Source organism: Stegostoma tigrinum, chromosome 22 (genome assembly GCF_030684315.1).
Source record: "Stegostoma tigrinum isolate sSteTig4 chromosome 22, sSteTig4.hap1, whole genome shotgun sequence".
NCBI classification, from domain to species: domain Eukaryota; kingdom Metazoa; phylum Chordata; class Chondrichthyes; order Orectolobiformes; family Stegostomatidae; genus Stegostoma; species Stegostoma tigrinum.
The window spans coordinates 12,588,777-12,610,512 of record NC_081375.1 but is presented as its reverse complement, the minus strand read 5'-3'; the positions used below and the strand labels follow the sequence as shown (position 1 = coordinate 12,610,512).

At 40.1% G+C, this 21,736-nt stretch overlaps 1 protein-coding gene across 7 annotated transcripts in view; it reads left to right on the top strand.

Annotated features, from left to right (window-relative positions):
- aspscr1 (ASPSCR1 tether for SLC2A4, UBX domain containing) overlaps positions 1-21,736 on the top strand; it is a 244,182-nt gene that overhangs the window by 115,723 nt on the left and 106,723 nt on the right. For 5 of the 7 annotated variants that reach the window (XM_048555402.2, XM_048555399.2, XM_048555400.2 and 2 more), the window contains 3 exons: positions 6,958-7,026; positions 13,089-13,234; positions 19,164-19,245. The exons of 1 other annotated variant lie outside the window; for it this stretch is intronic. In XM_048555402.2, coding sequence (XP_048411359.1) covers positions 6,958-7,026; positions 13,089-13,234; positions 19,164-19,245 — 297 coding nt within the window. The remainder of the gene's footprint in view (positions 1-6,957; positions 7,027-13,088; positions 13,235-19,163; positions 19,246-21,736) is intronic. One more of the 7 variants, XM_048555401.2, reaches the window with a different exon arrangement.

Below are 21,736 nucleotides of genomic sequence, written 5' to 3'. Positions count from 1 at the left end.
TAACTTAGCACGACTTTGGACCTTCCGATCTGCATAACTTAATCCTGCATGATAAATAGCAATGTCTGGAGTCCTGAATTATATTCACCTCAAACGCTATTAAGGTTTAATCAAAACAAAAACCTTAAATAGTATACTGGCATATAAGAATGGCCATCCTGATTAGTGAGTATGTTAATTACACATACTATTTGTTACAGTCACGTCTAAACACCAGTAGAAGGATGAAGTTACGGAACATGCTGTTTGTTAATGCAAACTGCTGAATACCTTAGCTTTGCCTAACTAAATTACACAGATTGTAATCACGTGACCATGTTATGTTTTGCTTTTCCTCTGAGACACTAAGTACTCAAAATGGGGAACAAATCGTTTTGAGGAGGTTGGAAAAGAAATGATCTCAGAAGATCTGCAGTGACCCCTTTGTATATTGTTCATTCAAATGTTACTTTGATTATAATATAACTGTTGGCTGCATTCCAGTTATTCCTTTGATCTCCCAGTAGAAATGCTGTAATTGAGATTGTGATGTAAAAGAGATTTACTAGAAACCAGAAGAAAAGAATCGGAACATTCTTTTACCAGAAGAAATGATAAACCAGGAGTTCTGCTTTTTAAGTTTAAAAAGTGAAAAAAAAGTTCTGTGTGTGCAACCTTGATCAGATGGGCCGAGGAGTTACAGATGGAGTTTAAGTTAGAAAAATGTGTGGTGTTGCATTTTGGTAAGGCATATCAAGACAGGACTTAAACACTTAAGTCGGGTCCTGGGGAGCAAAGATATCTTGGGGTGCAGGTCCATAGTTTCTTGAAGGTAGAGTTGCAGGTAAATGGTAATCAAGAAGGCGTTTGATACACTTGCTAGGTCAGTGCATTGAGTATAAAAGTTGGGATGTCATGTTTGTGGTTGTACAGGATATTGGGTCAGCAGCTTTTGGAAAACTGCGTTCATTTCCGTTGTCCCTGTTAAAGAAGAAAATGTTGTCAAACTTGAAAGGGTGCAAGAAGGACTTGCAAGGATGTTGCTGGAATTGGAGGGTTTGAACTATAGGGAGCGACTATATAGGCTGGGGCTATCTTTCTTGGAGTGTCAGAGGTTGAGGGGGTGACCTTTATAGAAGTTTGTAAGATCATGAAGGGCATGAATAGGTTGAATTGTCAAAATCTTTTTCCCAAAGTAGGATAGTCTAAAGCTAGCAGACATAGCTTTAAGGTGAGAGAGGAAAGATTTAAAAGGGGACCTGAGGGACGTCTTTTTCACACAGAGGTTGGTGTATGTATGAAATGAGCTGCCAGAGGAAGTGGTAGAGGCAGGTATAATTTATAATACTTATAATGCATTTGGAAGGGTACCTGAGTAAGAAGGTTTTAGAGGGATATGGACCAAATGCTAGCAACCGGGACTCTAGATTAATTTAGAATATCAGGTTGGCATGGATGAGTTGGACTGAAGGGTCTGTTTTCATGCTGTTCAACTCTGACTCTGTAAACCAGGTACAAGTTGCACTTGATCCTGGGGTGTGTTATTACATCTTTGAGCAGCTTGATTAGAAAATATCTAATGCCAGAGATTGTACAACCTGAATTGCAACTGTGGACGAGTCTTGCCTGGAATGTTACATATCAAGTCATTAATAATAAGGTACAAAAAATTTTATGGAAAAGAAGACCAGCCTGTATTCCCCAGAAAGAATAAGGTGGAGGAATTGTGGATTGGTTTTGAGGATTTAGGAAGATCAAACTAGAAAGGCATGAGATTAAGTAAGTTTGCTATTAGTCACCACATTAAAATTTGAATAACATGTTTCTTTACAAAGTAATTAGGAAAATAGAATGGAATAAAGCAGAGAAAAAAAAGTTACCCCCACAAACCTGAAAAGTCAGTTGATTGGGGGAGAGAGCAAATAGAAATGAACATAACTGTACAAACAAAACACTGGACAACATCTGTTAAATCTTGTTGCACTACATTCTAATGTCCACAATTTAAGGGAAGTTGCATGTGTAAAGTTTCACACTGATTGGCTCCTCCAACAGAGGAGGGTGCACAGTGTCGCCACTCGTAGGAGGGTGTAATTGTGGCATGAGGAGGTTATATTGGTAGATTACAGTATAAATGTAGCTATACAGATTTATATAGATATAAAAATAAGGATAACCTGTGACTTCAGAATAGAGACTCGTGTGTCTAGGTGCCTAAGATCAGTTCCCAACCTGCTTCATCTGAAGAGTGCACTTTGCCTTAACTGTTGTTTGTGATATCAAAAATGATCAATTACTTGACTGCTCTGCCTGAAGGCAAGTCGGGCCTGCAGTACCAGGACTTTCACTGTGGGTAATCATGGTGAGGAGGCAGGCCCTGAATCCATGTTAACAAGAGGACCTTTATCTACACTGTAGGAAATTATGATGCTGTGATACCATGAACAGAGATTTAAACCACTGACCTAGTAGTATTATCACTAGACTATTAATCCAGGGGCACAGGTAATATTCTGGGGATCCAATTTCAAATCCCACCATGGTTGATGGTTGAGTATGAATTTAATAAAAAATAAATAGAATTAAGAATCTAACAGTGACCCTGAACCTATTGTCAGTTGTCAGAAGGAAACGACTGTCCTTAGTCCTAGTCTGGCCTACACGTGACTCCAGACCCACAGTGATGTGGTTGACTCTTAACTGCCCTGTGGGTAGTTAAGGATGGACAATAACAGCGACACCCACATTGTGTTCAATGAGTTTTTTAAGAATGAAGAAAATTTGATGTTCTTCAAAAAAGCAGATTGGAGTAAAACCAGATTTAGTTTACAAAATACATTTTTATTTCTTGGGCATGTTCATGAGAGAATGCACTGTTTAGCATCGACACCAATTGAATCTAATTAGTTTATTATTTCAGTTGCAGTCTGAAACATTTCAAAGAATTCATAACCAGTTACCAACAAGATACAAATGCAGGGGAGGTCTAACTGAATCAGAAATAAGCCAATGTAGTAGTACTTCCCAAAAAGAGGTGTAAATAAATAAAAATTAAACAAACAAAATTATAACTAATTCAAGTTCACTTACAGGTCTCTTTAGTCTTGCATTGATTATTGGCAAACTAATTGAACTGATTGACAAGCAAAAGGCTTAAGGATTGCTGCTGATAGGTATTCTGAACTGTGAGAAGGATAGTTAAACTTCAAAAGGGCATAGTCAGAGGCTGGTGGAATGGATGGATAAGTGGTGGATGAAATTGAATGCAGTGAAGTGTGAAGTGATTTTTGTAGGAAGAACCAAGAAAGGCAATACGAAACAAAGAATACGATTCTAAAGTGGGAACAAGAGAGCAGGAACAGAAAGACTGGTGGATATTTGTGCATAAATCATTGAAAATAACAGGGCAGATTGAGAACATGATTTGTAATATATAAGAAATTGTTGGCTTTATACATGGGGACATAAATTATGAAAGTAAGAAAATAATGATAAACATGTATAAAACACGTGTCTGGCCTCAGCAGAAGTATTCTGTACAGCATTGGGTGTCTCTTTTTAGAGACCGTGTGATGACATTGGGCAGAATGCAGAAAATGTTCACGAGGATGGTTCTAGGGATAAGGGTTGTGTCAATGGACTGGAGAAACTCTGACTGTTCTCTTGGAGCTGAGAAGGTTGTGGGGAGATTTGATAAGTGCGCAAAACCGTGAAAAGTTTGGACAGAGTTGATAGGGAGAAACTTTCCGTTTGCAGAAAGAACTGGAGGCCACTGATTGGTCAAACAAAGCAAAATAGGATGTACAAACCAGGAGCAAGGCCATTGGGTTCCTTGATCCGCTCCACCTTTCAATAAGATCATGGCTGATATGATTGTAGGTTCAGTTATATGTTCCTGGCTACTTCTGGCAACTTTTAACCCCTTTTGCTTACCCAGAATCTATCTACCTCTGTCTTAGAAATATTTAAAGACTCTGAGACTCTCTTTATGAAAAGGTGGTGGATGCAAAGGTTTTTGCTTAATCTGTTTTAATTGGGTAATCCCCTGGTTCTTAAATTACAACCCCTGTATCTAAACTCTCCCATAAAAGGAAACATTCTCTCCACGTCTACCTGTTCAAGGCCTCTCAGCATTATATATTGTTGAATCAAATCATCTCTCACTGTCCTTAATTTCATTTGGTACAAGCATAGACTGTCCAGCCTTTCTTTTATAAGGCAGCCTGCCTGTACCAGATTGGTAAGCTTCTCTTGAACATTTCTAAAGCATTTACATGGTTGTTTAACTAAAGGCACCAACATTGTGCACAATGCTCCAGATGTGATCTCAGCAGTACCCTGTACAAATGAAGCATAACTTGCCCACTTTTTTGTATTCAAGTTCCTTGACAATAAATAATAACATTCTGTTGGCTTTCCCAATTGCCTTATGTGATTCATGCACTGGAATACGCACATCCCTCTGCATTTCAGATCTCTGCAGTTTCTCACCATCTAGATAATATACTTTTTTCCAATTCTTCCAGCCAAAATGAAAAATTTCACATTTTCCCACATTACATTTCATTTTCCAGATCTTTGCCTACTCACTCAACTGATCTGTATTCCTCTACAGCTTCTTTGTGTTGTCTTCACAACTTAGTTTCCTACCTGTCTTGGTGACATCAGTAATTTTGGCACTGATATGTTCCATCCCTTCATTTAATGTTGACATGAGCAGAGGAAGCTTTACACAGTGAGAGGTTAGAATCTGGAATGCAATCCCTCCGGGTTGATGGTGACTTCAGGACTTCAAAGCCACGTGCTCAAAGGGCACATTCAGTTATTGTTTTAAAAAGTCAGTTGGATACTGGAAGAGAAAGTAAGTACAGGGCTATAGGGGAAAGACATAGAGTGGAACTAAGAGTTGTTCTTGCAGAGAGCTGGTACAAGCATGACAGGCTGAATGGTTTCCTCTCATGCTCTAATTGTGTTTCTATTCATTGGTGACAATCATTTGCTAACTAGTATAATTGTCCACCATGGAAATTCTGTGTCATTAGGCAGTCTCTGGCACCTGATACTGATTGAAAAGCTGAAATCCCAGCTAGTTAACAACTGACTTGTTTTTGGGTAAGTGGTACCCAACTGGGTGTGGGAGACATGAAGATATATGCAAAAAAAACTTTGGTTCTGTGGCATTTACTATCATTCACTAAAAACTTTCACTTTGTCCCAAGTAATCTTAAATCTCCAGGTTTTCCACCATTCCTGACATTCTAATACGTGTCATTTCCATTTTTACAAAAATTAGGTCATTAGGAGGACAATTGCGTGATGGGTCAACAAGATGTTACAGAAGAACCCCAGCAAAATTTGCAAATGAGCAGAATATAGTTGATCATATCCAATACTGTTTATTTTGTTTGCAATACACTGCAGTAAAGTTATTTGAATGCTGATGAAATGATATGGGAAGAGATTGAAGTAGATTTGATGCTTAACATTTGCAGCCACTTCAGAGTACCAGTTCCCAAAGTAAGTAAATCATTGAGCTCTTTGCAAAATTGACCTAAAAATCATTGTTTTTTTAAAAACACAATCTTTAATCATCAGTGCAAGACTTTCCTTCCTAGCTTTTTAGAGAAAAATATGGTTTACGTAACTGAACAGAACTTTTCTTTTTTAGGGTAATGGCAAGAGTTAAGTGGGGGCTTTAGCCATTATGTATATTCATTGATTTCAGGACTTCAAAGCCATGTGCTCAAAGGGCACAAGCATAGTACATGATAAATGAAAGTATGTCTTGAGCAGTTAAGCAAGGGTGCCCCGGTAAAGCACATTAACTCTTTTACATTTCTTGTCTTTGTCAATGACCTAGTGAATGTAATTGAAAGCGATTACTTTGTTGTTAATTGCATCATCCTTTGAGTAGTTAACTTCTCACCTTTTAAAGACCAATAACCTACTACTGCAGCCAGACACAGATGTTTCAGTAGTTGCTGGATAAGTGGACTGGTATTTTAATTATTTAGAAGACAGTGATTAGCAATCTTCTTCAAGGGTAACTTTTTTTCAGTTTGACACATTCCTCTTTTTAGTTTAACTAGTTTAACATTCTCAATGCTTAAAATTTCTTGTCTCCGACATTCCTTATGTTAAAAAGGGCATTTCTTAACTAGGGCACATATGATCTAATAATCTGATCATTAGTTATCTGAGCTGGAATTTTTCTTTAAAAGAACAGCAAATTATATGCTGATATTTGAATACATACACATAGCTCCACACTGGTTTAAAATGATTTTTTAAAAAAAGTTAGTATTTAATATTTAATGCAGAATATTGTTCAGTTAGTGTCACAGAGGTCTACAGCACAGAAAAAGGGCCATTGATTCTGCGTTGATCAAAATCAAGCACCTAACTATTCTGATCCCATTGTCCAGCACTCTAAAGTTATGGTCCCTGTATTTCAGAAAACATTAGCTGCAACTAAGTCAGTCTCTTGTAACATCCATTTTGATTCTATGTGAATAGTACATCCAAAATATTGAGTATGTTATGGTAATCGTGTTTGGCACCTAGCTTCTTTATCTAACAGGCAAAGATTCATGAAAGGTGCTGTTGTAAGTAGAAGATTTAATTGACTTGTGATTTCAGTAGCGCTAGTAGTCACATATCATAAAAATAATTGAATTTATACATTTTGTCTGGTGGGATTCCAAATATTCTGCAAGGAATGCCGTTGATTTATTTTGAGGTACAAAAAGTGATTGCGATTGCTTTGGAGAGTTGCTGTAAGCAGACACACCTTTCTCATTTTTTTTTAACAAGGCTATAATTAAGAAGATTTTAATCAATTGTACTATAATCTACTGGTGTTTCTCCACTGGTTGCACCACCCAAACTTGCTTATCTTTCCTAGCTGAATTTCTAATTATAGCCCAGGTAATGTCCGTTATGTTGAAAATTATTCTGTCAATTCTGTATTTTTTGTAGAGCCCAGAAAATATTGAATCTCTGAAGCTGGAGCCCCTAGAATCATCCAGCAATAAAGAATATTTGAAGGTACAAACTGCTCGATCACTCTTGGAGCCTTTTCACTTCATCGTCAATGATCACAAATATTAAGTGAGATTGTAATCCATTTGGCAGTTAATAGCACTAAATGTGGGAATACTGTGGGGGTTCCAAACTAGTCGAGTTTTGTTTGCTTAAGCTTTAGTAGGGATGTGCCCAGCTCTTGTTAGATTTTAATTTGAAAGTATGCTTCCAAGTGAGTTTAGGAGGTGGGAGTGGTGGTGGCGGGAACTTACTTCTGACCACATCTTGAGATGTGGCCGTCACCGGCATAGATAGCAGCTATTTCCCGTTCGTAGGTGAGCCTGCAGTGTTGTTAGGAATGGAGCTTCAGAATTTTGACTTCATGACAGTGAAGGAACAGTGATACAGTACCAAGTCAGGATGATGTATGGTTTGAAGGGGTACTTCCAGGTGTTGCAACTCCCATATATCGACTGCCCTACTCCATCAAGGTGTTTGAGATTGCAAATTTGGAAGATTCTGTCAGAGGGTGTGATCTCTGAATCATTTAAAATCCCTTGGATTCAGAGCTGAAAATGTCCACTTAGCACCATGTAACTATTCTCTGGTCCAGGATCCTGTACTACTGATACCTTTAAAGGATTACTGGATCTATATTTGAAGACATTGACTTGCAGATGATGTAACACCACAAAAACAACTCAATCAACCTTGAAAAGTACGTTTTTAGAAAGGCTTGACAAATTAAAATGTAACCAGGCATACTATACAGTTTTATTCTGATTTGCTTTGGCTTTTGTTCATTATTTAATAAAATTATGGCCATTTTTAAAACAATAGTGGATGGATAACAACCATTCTCCATCGGTTGGAATGAAATTGGATTAATCTACATTTATGCCATACATGACCAGAGTATTTTTGTACGAATTAATGTGCCTGCATTAAAGCTATTAGTAAAATATATCACCCACCAATTAGCTTTACGATACTTAAGAATATCCATAAAAACTATGTTTTTGATCTTAAGGCTATTCCATTGCGCGGTCACATCTCATACAACAAATTGGAATCATTGCTCGGTTGAATTGTTTGTGATCTTGCATAACAAGACAATTTCAGCAATCCAGGCTTTAGATTAGATTAGATTCCCTACAGTGTGGAAGCAGGCCCTTTGGCCCAACAAGTCCATACCACCACCTGAAGCACCCCACCCAGACCCACCCCCCTATAACCCACACACCCTGAACACTACGGATAATGAGTACGTAAGTTTTGCTATAAAACCTTCGGATATGTGGTCTGAAACAGCTTTTGTAAATTCACTTATTGCAGTAAGTTCCTGTTGTAATAGGAACTCCAAAATACAAGTGCCATCTTTGTCAGAATAATGAAAACTGGATATAAATTATGTGTTTTTAATTTTGAATTCTTTAAAGCATCTTTAGTTATAGTATTTCTATCGTTCAAAGCATCACACATCAAATATTTGTCCATTTCCTTTTGTGCCGGTATTGGAGGTATGGTTGCATGATGTTAGTGTTAGTAGTCTAGGACATAGGGATCTGAGTTAATTATTTAGAAACATGAGTTAAAATCACAACGTAGCAGCTGGGGAATTTAGATTCAAATAGATGAAATTAATTAAAATTTACTTTCAGTAATGGTGACTATGAAACTAAACAGAATGTTGCAAATTGCCACTTGGTTCACTAATTTCCTTCAGGAAAGAATGTCTGTCATTCTTGCATAGAATTGACCCACGCTTCTCATTCCAAACCCAGAGTATGCCCTTTTATTTGCCCTTTGAAATGGCTTTCTATGACCAGTGAGCCTTGCATCTGTTGTAGGAAAAGTTTTGGAAAGGATTATAAGAGATAGGATTTATAATCATCTAGCAAGCAACAATTTGATTGGAGATGGTCAACATGGATTTGTCAAGGGCAGGTCATGTCTCTCAGACCTCATTGAGTTTTTTGAGAAGGTGACCAAGCATGTGGATGAGGGTAGGGCAGTTGACGTGGTGTACATGGACTTCAATAAAGCCTTTGATAAGGTTCCAATATTGGAGAAAATGCGGAGGCATGGGATTGAGGGAGATTTAGCAGTTTGGATTAGAAACTGGCATTCTGTAAGAAGGCAACGAGTGGTGGTCGATGGAAAATATTCAGCCTGGAGTCCGGTTACTAGTGGTGTGCCACAAGGATCTGTTTGGGACCACTGCTGTTTGTCATTTTTATAAATGACTTGGATGCAGGCATAGGTGGATGGGTTAGTAAGTTTGCGGATGACACTAAAGTTGGTGGAGTGGTGGACAGTGTGGAAGAATGTTGCAGGGAGACTTGGATAAACTGCAAAATTGGGCAGAAGGGTGGCAAATGGAGTTCAATGCAGATAAATGTGAGGTGATTCACTTTGGGAAGAATAATAAGAAGGCAGAATACTGGGTCAATGAAAAGATTCTTGGTAGTGTGGATGTGCAGAGGGATCTTGGTGTCCATGTACATAGATCCCTGAAAGTTGCCACCCAGGTTGATAGTGCTGTTAAGAAGGCATACGGTGTGTAGGTTTTATTGGTAGCGGGATTGAATTCCGGAGCTGTGGTGTCATGCTGCAACTGTACAAAACACTAGTGCGGCCTCATTTGGAATATTGCGTGCCATTCTGGTCGCCCCATTACAGGAAGGATGTGGAAGCATTGGAAAAGGTGCAGAGGAGATTTACCAGGATGTTGCCTGGTTTGGACCGCAGGCCCTATGAAGAAAGGCTGAGGGACTTGGGTCTGCTCTCATTGGAGAGAAGGAGGCTAAGAGGGAATTTAATAGAGACATACAAGATGATCAGAGGATTAGATAGGGTGGACAGTGAGAGTCTTTTTCCTAGGATGATGATGTCAGCTTGTACGAGGGGGCCTAGCTACAAATTGAGGGGTGATAGATTTAAGACAGATGTCAGAGGCAGGTTCTTTACTCAGAGTGGTAAGGGTGTGGAATGCCCTGCCTGTCAATGTAGTTAACTCAGCCACATTAGGGGCATTTAAACAGTCCTTGGATAAGCATATGGATGATGATGGGATAGTGTAGGGGGATGGGCTTAGACTAGTTCACAGGTCAGCGCAACATTGAGGGCCGAAGGACCTGTTCTGCGCTGTATTGTTCTATGTTCTCGGTTGTATTCGAGGAGGTGATTTGCTACTCCTTTCTCAAGGACCCTTCAGATATACAATAAATATGGTATTGCCAACAACATTTGCCTCCCAGAAAGTTTTTTAAAAGCAAACATGAATACACTCCTATATGGAGCAATGCTTTCTATAAAAAAAATAGTGATGTTGCACTTTTCAGGACAATTCATTACTAAAATAGCTATCCAAGAACAGTGTTATGAGTGTGGTCCTCTCTGTTCTTTAATAAGCAGGCATACACACAACTTAAGAATTAGGAGCAGGAGTTAGCCATTTGGCCCCTCAGGCCCTGTGATAAAGATGGCATTCTTGTTGTTTGGAGTTTTTATTTCAAAAGGAATTCAGTGCAGTAAATGAATTCACAGAAGCTGTTGGCGATCTCAGTTTTTTCACTCTTTCATGGGATGGGGGCACCGTTGGCTAAGCTAGCATTTATTGTCCATCCCTAATTGCTCAGAGGGCAGTTAAGAGTCGATCATGTTGTTGTTGTGGATCTGGAATCACATGTAGGCCAGACCAGGCAAGGATGGCAGTTTGCTTTTTTCCCAACAATCAACAATGGAGTCATGATCATCATTAGACACTTAATTCCAGATTTTTATTGAATTCAAATTCCTCCACCTGCAATGGCAGGGTTTGAACCTGGACCTCTGGATTAAATGCCCAGCGAAAAAATCCACTAGGCCATCGCCTACACTGGATATATCTAAAGGTTTCATGTTCTGCCATTTGATAAGATCATGGCTGATCTGATAGTGGCTGTCGCTCCACTTTCCTGCCAACTCTGAATAGCTTTTGATTCCCTTGTTGGTTAAACATCTGTCCACGTTATTTCTCATGCTAGTTTAGTCCGTATTTGTTTTATTTCAAGGATTGACAGATATTTTGATGAATTGTTTTCGGGATTCCATTTGGTAAATTCCTGCAAAAGTTTGTTTCGTGAATTTAAATGATTGCTGACTGCAGGCAGGCCAGTATGACATTTGTTGCCTGGGGAACCCAGTTTTTTCAGAATCCAATTATTAATTATATAAAGTGCAATTTGGGCAGCCTGGCAATGTTTAAACAGAATACCACAAACCCAAAAGAATCGAACGTTGACAAGTTCACCAGATTGCATTTGTTTCTAACTATTCTGTCATTATTCTCTTTATTGTGGTAAATGCAATGAAAATCTTGTTTGAATTAAATTTTCTGCCTGAAGAATCCTTTTTCAGTAAGAGATATAAACAGTGTAATTGGAGAGTTAGAAAAAGAGTAAAATAATGTAGATACTAGAATTCTGAAACAAAAGTGAAGTAAGCTTCTACAAGTACATAGCTGAGACATCTGGGGATAAAGTAGGCACATAGCATTTCATCGTGCACTTCTTTAGAACTGAACAATAATAATACATGGCCTTGCAGGGCCATTTCAGAATGCAGATTTTAAAAAGAAACCATCTAAGTGAAAGGTGAATGGGGCTAAATGGTACCATATTGTCAGAAAAATAAATTGATGGTGAGTAAAATGCTCAATTGAGATTGGAAGATGGAAGATGGTTAAATGCCAGTAATTATGTCAGCGCAACATAAGAGAAAATAGACATTTCTAAGTATTGTGTCTGAATAGCTAAAGGTGGGAGAGAGAGGGAAGCAGAAGAGAAGCATGAATAACTGTAAACCTCAATGACCTGGTAGAGGAACAAACAGATTTCAGGTTTGTAAGGAATTCGCTTTAGGAAGAAAAGAGGGGTGACAGAAATTTCCAGTAAAAATCAAATCCTGTCATTTGGGCCCATTCAGATACATTAATGGTCTCTTATTTGATCGTGGAGTGATTGACTTGAATCTAGTAATAAGAGCTGATTAAAGAACTGAGAGCCAATCTGATTGCTGTGGGCAACTTTTGTACTTCATTCAAACGCAGATTACGTTAGCACTACCTGAATTGTCTTTGCAGTGTTGCAATGTAGGAAACATGATGGGCAACTTTCACCCTACAAGGCTGAATAAACAGAAACGTAATGATGACCAATGATCTGCTTTTAGTGATGTTGGTTGAGGGGTAACTAATGGACTGGACGCTGTAAGAATTCCCCTGCTTCTCCTCACAATAGTCCTATAAGGATCTTTGGATTTCATCCAAGGGCAAGCAGGAACCAAAACACAAGTTGCTGGAAAAGCTCAGCACATCTGGCAGCATCTGTGATGGAGATATCAGGGTTCGTGTTTCTGGTTGGGTGACCCTTGAAGGGTCACCAGACCGGAAATGTTAGCTCTGATTTTTTTCTTCACAGATGCTGCCAGACCTGCTGAGCTTTTCCAGCAACTTGTGTTTTGGCTCCTGGTTTACAGCATCCACAATTATTTCAGTTTTTATTAAGGGAACGCGTGATATCAGTTTAATGTCAGGTTGGATCGACAGCGCTTCCAACTCTGTGTACTAAGGCATCAACCGAGATTGTGTACTCTGGACTTGGGCTCTTCAACATAAAATTGCTACCAAACTAAGAATTACAATTGAGTTTGTGACAGTTCTTTAAGTAAAAACCTGGGAAGTAAATGTTGGTAGCCATGAATCCTCCTAATTTATTTTTGTTGTGTAAAACCAATTTCTTTAAACATGTGAACCCTTGAAGTAAATCTAGCAGAGGATAGTATATGCATAGGATGATCAGTTTTTGAGCAGAAAAATTTGGGTCGACAGAAGATATTTGGCAGGTTATTTGACTCTGAGATCACAGTCAACTCAATCATTGTGTATAATATTATTCACTGAAAATAAAATAAGTGTTCTCCCTGTGGCTAGCCCAAGGGAATTGAGGCGAGCTATATTTTTCCCAGTATCGTTATAGCTAAGAATTTGATGGAATAAAACTATTTGTTGATGTGATTGCTACTTGATTTGTTTTCTATTCAAGCCTGTTGACAGAGAGCCACTTGTTTACCATTTGGATGGGAAGAACCCTGTTCAAGAACCAAGTGATTTTGAGGAACTTCCTGATGAATTCTTTCAAGTGACCATAGATGATGTTAGAAAACGTTTTGCTCAACTGAAAAGTGAAAGGTAATCTAAGTGTTTGCTTTCGCAGTACCTTATCATAGTCTTTTGAAAGGAAAGCAACAGTGCAAATACTGCAATCCAGTTTATAGTTATTGAGTGTACAACACTGTGGAACTCAAACAGTATCAACTTCAGGCTTTGACCCATTACTACTTTTTGTTAGGCACTTGCCTCACTGTAGACAGGACAGTGAGATTGATTCGTCATTTACCACCTTAAAATTAAAAGCAATCACCTGAGTGTGCCAGTGAATATATTAGACTTGTCTGGAGAGGGCTCTTCGATTAGAACCTATGACAGCAACCTGTGGATAATATAAACAATGTCCAGGCTGGCCTCAAGTCTCAGCCCACTGTAGCGTTAACATTGCATGTTTCCCCAAAGATTAGACAGGATCCCAACCAGACTAATGAAGTTGCAAGCATCACTTTGCATTAATTAGACATAAGGGGATCTCCATGCTCTGTTGATGTGCAAATATGAGCAAAATAAATAGGAAGGAAGCCATATTTTAGAGGAAATGCAGTTTGATGATTTACTTACTATAATTCTCCTGGAGATTTATTGCACAGTAGTACCAGGAGAAAGGAATAATGCATGTTATGTGCCAACTTTTTATGAGAGTACTTATTGGATTTTTACTATGATTTTTGAATATGAGCAATTTAATCAATAGATGAACAAAAATTGTTAACGGATTCTACTTTTTCTTAACAATCAGTTTTCTAATATAGCATAGATATGGAAAACGAAAATCTTCTGATAAGATCAAAAGTTTTTTAACATCTGCTCAAAACTGGTTATGATGCATGTTTTTAGCCCATTTCACTGCCCAGTTCTCATATGTGGATGACTTCAGAAGGCACCAAAGTTATGTTGTGATAGTTACATTAAGGTCTTGGGTTGCTTTACTTTAGCTGTATAAAGTGTGAAGAGTGCTGTTCATTTCATACAACTTCCTCCTTCATTTTTGTCCTTTTTAATATCTGACATTAAGTTTATCTCACTTACTCGTACAGGGCATTTAGAGTAAAAAGATAGAACGGTTGAATCACTCAATCATTGTGGTGCAGAAGGAGGCTGTTCAACCCATTATGTTTGCCCGGCTCTGCCATCCACCCCAGCTCTGCTATCTCCCCCCAGTTTCCTGCCTTTTCCCTCATATCCCTGCATTCCATTAGTATCCAAAAAAATTATCCCAAGCTCTCATACCTCAATCGAACCTGCTTCCACCACATTTGTGGGCAGTGCATAATCTGTACTTGCTTGTTTCTGTTGCTTTGAGAAGTGGAAACACTCACCCTATCTACTCTTTCTAGCCAGCTGATGATTCTGTAAACCTTAATTATATCTCCCAGAAGCTGCGTTCTGTACAGAGAGAAAGGTCCCAACTTCTTTAGTCTTTTCTCAACTGAAGTCACTCACAAGTGTACATAGTACTCCAGCTGAGGTCTAGCAGGTATCTCATACAAATTCAGCGTCACTTCCTTGCTTTTGTATTCTGTACCACTATTAATAAAGCTGAGAACATTGTATGCTTTTTTTTGATACTCTCTCTACTTGGCTAAACAAAAAGGAACATTTCCCCTTGGTGGAGAGATCAATTACCAAGGGCACAGATTTAATTTAAGGAGTAGGTGGTTTGGAGGGAATGTAGAAAAAATATTTTCTCCCAGAAGATGGTGGGACTCTGGAATTCGCTGCCTGTAAGGATAGTTCGAGGCAGAAACCCTCATAATATTTAAGTAGCATTTAGATACGTAAGTAAGTATTTAGATATGTCATTACAATACCAAGACATACAAATTATTGGTCAAGTGCTAGAAAATGGGATTAGAATAGTTTAGTGGTGGTTTTTGGCTTGCACAGACTTGATGAGCTGAAAGACCCTTTTCTGTGCTATACACCCCGGTGACAATGACTTAATGACACTTGTCCTGCCACCTTCAGTGATCTGTGCACATACACTCTGCTCCTGCATCCCTTTTATAATTGTATCCCCTATTTCATATTGTTCTTTGTATTCTTCTGACCGAAAGGCATCGGCTCACACCTCTGTGTTGAGCCTCAGCTGCCACCTATCTTGAAGGGTGCTGAAGATTCAGTTTTATGCTTTTCACTATAGTACTGAGATGTTGCTTCATAGATCTCTTGAAGTCCATCCTGAAGTACATTTCTAGGGGAACAATGTGTTAAAATCAGGATTTAGTTTCTGTCAATTGCCATCTGATAAAATTGCAAAACTGTCTTCCCTGAGGCTACTCTCATTACTGTGCTATAAACTATTATGTTCTGCTCTCTTCACTTTCCGAAGATTCAGAGATGCAATTTTATTTTATCCTTGTAGAGGGCCAGGGTATTTCCCAACTTTTCCTTCTATTCTAGGAATGTGAAAAATTGAATAAACCTGCAGTTATTGATTGCCTTCACAACTGCAGAATGTACCAATGCCCTTCACAGCCAGTAATGTACCTTTTGAAGTAGGGTTGGTGTTGTATGCCAAGAACAGTGGCAACCAGGTAGCACATTGCAAGCTCTGATGAACAGGATTGGTATTAATGACCAGTTAATGTGTTTACTGATCTTGCATTATAGGTAAATATTGACCAATTCTTCTAATTCATATTGTGAAACAATAGGATTAAGAACTGTATATATGATTACAAGTAGATTAATGTGGACATGAGCATTTCATCTCTGACCTCCCAATCTGCAAATTACAACCAATGCAATGAGAAGAGAGAGGGGGTTCATTTCTGCTCCAACTATAATTGGTCATATTGAGTTGAAATAGACAGATAGAACTAACCTGATTATCCCACCCCAAAATATAAAATAAAGGACAAGCAAATAATTAATCACCAACAGAAACAGCCTTTCAATGACATTAGTTTACCTTTTTAATCATAATCAACTCCTCTGAACGTAATTGCAGCATGTCAAATTCTGGCTCTGTACTTATCCTGAATGACTACTTTATCAAAGGAGTGCTGGACTGTAGGAATTGCTCTTTTTCAGCTAAGATAACAAACTAAGGCCTAGTGTCATGCGGTTTTTTTTTAAATATCGCATGACACTATTTCAGAGAAGCATTTTCGCCCTGATGTCCTCACTGATGCTTACTTGTTAATCAACATTACTTGAACAGAAATGCAGCTTACCTGGTTGTTATCTCGTTTCTGTTTTTGGGAGCTTGCTCTGTTCAAATTGGCTGCTGCATTTCCCATATTGTGTACACTTCAAAAGTAATCTTTAGCTCTAAAGCATTAAGGAACATCCTGAGAATGTGAAAGTTGCTGTAAAAGTATAAGTTTGTTCCTTCCTTAATGTATAATTGCGATGTGACACACTGCAATGCATAGAGAGTAGAGTCTTTTTACAACACCAGGAATGGCCTTTCGGCTCATCATGCCTGTGCCAGTTATCGAGCATCTATCTATAGTAATCAGAGGTAATGGGAACTGCAGATGCTGGATAATCTGAGATAACAACGTGTGGAGCTGGATGAATACAGCAGGCCCAGCAGCATCTTTGGAGCACAAAAGCTGATGTTTTGGGCCTAGACCCTTCTTCAGAAATGGGGGAGGGGAAGAGAGTTCTGAAATAAATAGAGAGCAGAGGGGGAAGCGGATGGAAGATGGATAGAGGAGAAGATGGGTGGAGAGGAGACAGACAGGTCGAAGAGGCGGGGATGGAGTCAGTGATGGGGAGGTAGGGAGAAGACAGGTCAGTCCAGGGAGGATGGACAGGTCAAGGGGGCGGGATGAGGTTAGGAGGTAGGAGGAGGGGATAGGTGGGAGGAAGGACAGGTTAGGGAGGCGGGGACAAGCTGGTCTGGTTTTGGAATACGGTAGGGGGAGGGGAGATTTTTGAAGCTTGTGAAGTCCACATTGATACCATTGGGCTGCAGCGTTCCCAAGCAGAATGAGTTGCAGTTGCTGTTCCTGCAACCTTCGGGTAGCGTTGTTATGGCACTGCAGGAGGCTCAGGATGGACATGTCGTCTGAGGAATGGGAGGGGGAATTGAAATGGTTTGCGACTGGGAAGTACAGTTGTTTATTGTGAACCAAGCGTAGATGTTCTGCAAAGTGGCCCCCAAGCCTCCGCTTGGTTTCCCTGATGTAGAGGAGGCCACTGAAACCCCACCCCCATCTCCTATCTACTAACCTCATCCCGCCCCCTTGACCTGTCCGTCCTCCCTGGACTGACCTATCACTCTCCTTTACTAGCTCCATCCCCACCTCTTCGACCTGTCAGTCTCCTCTCCACCTATCTTCTCCTCTATCCATCTTCCATCCGCTTCCCCCCCCCGCATTTATTTCAGGACTCCCTTCCCCTCCCCCATTTCTGAAGAAGGGTCTAGGCCAGAAACATCAGCTTTTCTGCTCCTAAGATGCTGCTTGGCCTGCTGTGTTCGTCCAGCTCCACACTTTGTTAACTATCCATAGTAATCTCATTTTCCAGCATTTGGCCCATAGCTGCATATGCTGTGGCAATTCAAGTGCTCATCTAAATACTGCTTAAATATCTTTTGGTTCCTGCCTGTACCACCCCATCAAGCAAAATTTTCCTGGAACTGACAAGGTAAGTCAGGGATAAAAGAAAAAGCATACAATCTGGTGAGAATTAGTGAGAAGCCAGTCTTTAAAAACCAGCAGAGGATACCTAAGACGGCAATAAGGGGGAAAAGTTAAAATATGAGGATAAGATTGTTAGTAATACAAAAGAAGATTGCAAGAGTTTAGATATTTTTAGAAAAAGGTGAGAGAAGCGAGAATGGACATCGGACACTTTCAAATGAGGGTTCAGAAGTAATAATGAGGAACAAAGAAATGGCAGAAGAGCTGAATAGATACTTTGCATCAGTCTTCATGGTGGAAGTTATAGTAGCATACCAGAAGGTCAAGAGAATCAGAGGATAGGGGTGAGTGTAGTGACCATCACTAAAGTGCTGGGGAAGCTGAAAGGTCTGAAGATGAAAATCACTTGGATTAGATGGACTACACCCCAGAGTTCTGAAGGACGTAGCTGAGGAGATTGTGGGGGCATTGGTGATCTTTCGGGAATCACTGAAGTCGGGGGGTCTCAGACGACTGGAAAATGGCTAATACAAGAATGATCCCAGGGATGAAGGATTTATTTGAGAAACGATTGAGGACTGTGGGTGTGTATTTGAGGGAGTCTAGAAGAATGAGGATGGGGGTCATCTGATTGAAACCTACATAATACTGAGACGTCAGAATAGTGTGGGTGTGGAGAAGACATTTCAACTAGTAGGTCCTGGTCTCTCCCAAGGCCACAGCCTCAGCATGAAGGGAAGATCCTTTAGATCTGAGATGATGAATTTCTTAAGACAGAGAGTGGTTAACCTCTGGAATTTATTGCTGCAGAAAGCTGTGAAGGCCAAGCCATTGAAAATATTTTAGATCAAAAATTCGATGACGCCAGGTTATAAACGTTTATTTGAAACCACATGCTTTTGGAGCTGCTTCTTCAGGTGTTAGTGAGAGGTAGTATCAGACACAGAATTTATAAGTAAAAGATCAAAGGGCCATACCACTGATGAGAATGTTTTAAACAAACCTAAGATGCTGTTAAATCTTTAATTGGTTATAAGGTTTTAATTGATTAATATGTGAATGTAAATCACTGAATTCCTTTCAAGTCATTGTCCTGAGACAGCTGAAGGATTTATCAGTATACTTAAGATAGAGATAGAGAAGTTCTTGATTAGGAAGGGGATCAAGGGTTATGGCCAGAGAAATGCAAATAAAGTTGAGAATAACAACCATGATCGATTGGTGGCGCAGACTTGGTAGGCTGATGGCCTCATTCTGCTCCTATGACTTATTGTCTTATAGTCAATCAAGATTAGATTGTGTGGTCAGAAATTTGCTAAATTATTAGCAAGTACTACTTTTTGTTTGTTCAGGCGACGTCTTGAAGAGGCTCCATTAATGACAAAATCTATGAGAGAAACTTACATAAAAGAAAAGACAGAGCGCTATCCTAAGGTTAGTCAATGTCCGATTTACTGAAAAGCTGTGAAATCACACATCGGTGATCAACTTTCATAAATTGAGTTAATTTTTGAAATTGAGAGATTTAGTACGATATTATTTGTGTTAGTTATTAGTATTCTAACAACTCTCCCGTGTGAAACATTACTTCTCACGCCTCCATCTTCTAGCCATAATGCCAATGCATACCTTGCATGCAGCTTGTCAACCAGTGGAAGCAATATTCCACTCTTTTCTCTTCTCTAGTGATAAAAGATTGTTGTTTTTAAAGCCCTGCTTTGTAACTTTAATTCTTGATAATCTATAGAAAAGCTTCCATTTAGGTATGGATTTATGACGTCTTCAAGCCATCAATAATTTTCATAACTTGTTTCATATCATTCCTGTAATGAACCTGCCTGAACTTTGAGATGTGTTCTTTCTAGGCCTGATGATTTTTCAAGTATCAGAAGAACTTCCAAGAAGAACTTCAGTGTAATAAGTTGTGAAAGTTTGTTGCCTGTAATGTCAGTTTCACCTTGTTTTGGGTTGTCCCCCGTCACTCTTTTCTTCCCTCCGCAGTTTAAGAAAATGAAGCAAAATGTTTAACGTAACATCTATGTAATAACAATATAAATTAAGCAAAAGAACTGCGGATGCTGTAAATCAGGAACAAAAGCAAAGTTGCTGGAAAAGCTCTGCAGGTCAGGCAGCATCTGTGAAGGAGGAAACAGTTACCGTTTTGGGTCCTGTGACCCTTCCTCAGAACTGTTGGTGGCTGGGAAAATATCAGTTTATATGCAGAAAATTGGGAGGTGGATGAGGTAGGGAGTAAACGATAGGATAGAGCCCAAAGAGAGAGAAAGACAGTTGGACAGACAAAGGAGTTGCTAATGATCAGGCTGTGAGGGTGAGTAGTTGTTAATGGGGACTGTTAGTGACTGACAACAGGGGGTGAGTAGTGGCAGGCTGTGTGGTAACAAGGCCTGCTATGTGGGGTGGGAGTCTGGGACGTGGGAGAGTTTAGGCCCTAAAATTATTGACCTCAATATTGAGTCCGGAGGGCTGTAGGGTCCCCAAGTGGAAAATGAGGTGTTGTTCCTCCAGCTTGCATTGGGCTTCACTGGAACACTACAGCAAACCAGAGACCGAGATGTTGGCTGGGGAGCAGGGTGGTGGTGCATTGTAGTTAACGGGTAGTTCAGGATCTTTTTTGCGAGCAGAATATAGATGTTCTGCGAAGCAGTCGTCAAGTCTAGGCTTTGTTTCTTCAATGTAGAGGAGACCATGTTGTGAGCAGCGAATGCAGTAGACTAGATTCTGGAAAGTGCAAGTGAAGTGTTGCTTCACCTTGAAGGTATGTTTGGGCCCTTGGATACTGGGAAGGGAGGAGGTAAATGGGCAGGTGTTGAACCCTCAACAGTTAGAGGGGAAGGTGCCGGAGCACTGTGGGGAGGTGTTGGGGGTGAAGGAAGTGTGTACCAGGGTCCCCCAGTGGGAACAGTCCCTGCAGAAGGTGGACAAGGGAGGGGAGGGGAATACATGTCTAGTGGTGGCATCTTGCTGGAGGTGGCAGAAATGGCATCTGATCTTCTGGATGTGGATGCTGGTGGGATGGTAGGTGAGGATAAGGGGGACCCTATCGCTGTTGCTGGAGGGAAGAGAGGGGGTGAGGGCGGAAGTGTGGGAGACAGGTTGGACCTGGTTGAGCGCCCTGTTCACAATGGAGCTGGGGAGTCCATGGTTGAGGAAGAAAGTGGACATTTCGGAGGCTCCCTTGTCAAACTTGGCCTCATCTGAACATACGCGACAGAGACGGAGGAACTGAGAGAATTTCTTAGAACATAGAACATAGAACAGTACAGCACAGAACAGGCCCTTCAGCCCACGATGTGCCGACCATTGATCCTCATGTATGCACCCTCAAATTTCTGTGACCGTATGCATGTCCAGCAGTGTCTCAAATGTCCCCAATGACCTTGCTTCCACAACTGCTGCTGGCAACGCATTCCATGCTCTCTCAACTCTGTGTAAAGAACCCGCCTCTGACATCCCCTCTATACTTTCCTCCAAACAGCTTAAAACTATGACCCCTCGTGTTAGCCTTTTCTGCCCTGGGAAATAGTCTCTGGCTATCAACTCTATCTATGCCTCTCATTATCTCTTGTATACCTCAATTAGGTCCCCTTTTCTCCAATGAGAAGAGTCCGAGCTCAGTCAACCTCTCTTCATAAGATAAGCCCTCCAGTCCAGGCAGCATCCTGGTAAACCTCCTCTGAACCCTCTCCAAAGCATCCACATCTTTCCTATAATAGGGTGACCAGAACTGGACCCAGTATTCCAAGTGCGGTCTAACCAGTCTCATAGAGCTGCAACAAGATCTCACGACTCTTAAACTCAATCCCCCTGTTAATGAAAGCCAAAACACCATATGCTTTCTTAACAACCCTGTCCACTTGGGTGACCATTTTAAGGGATCTATGTATCTGCACACCAAGATCCCTCT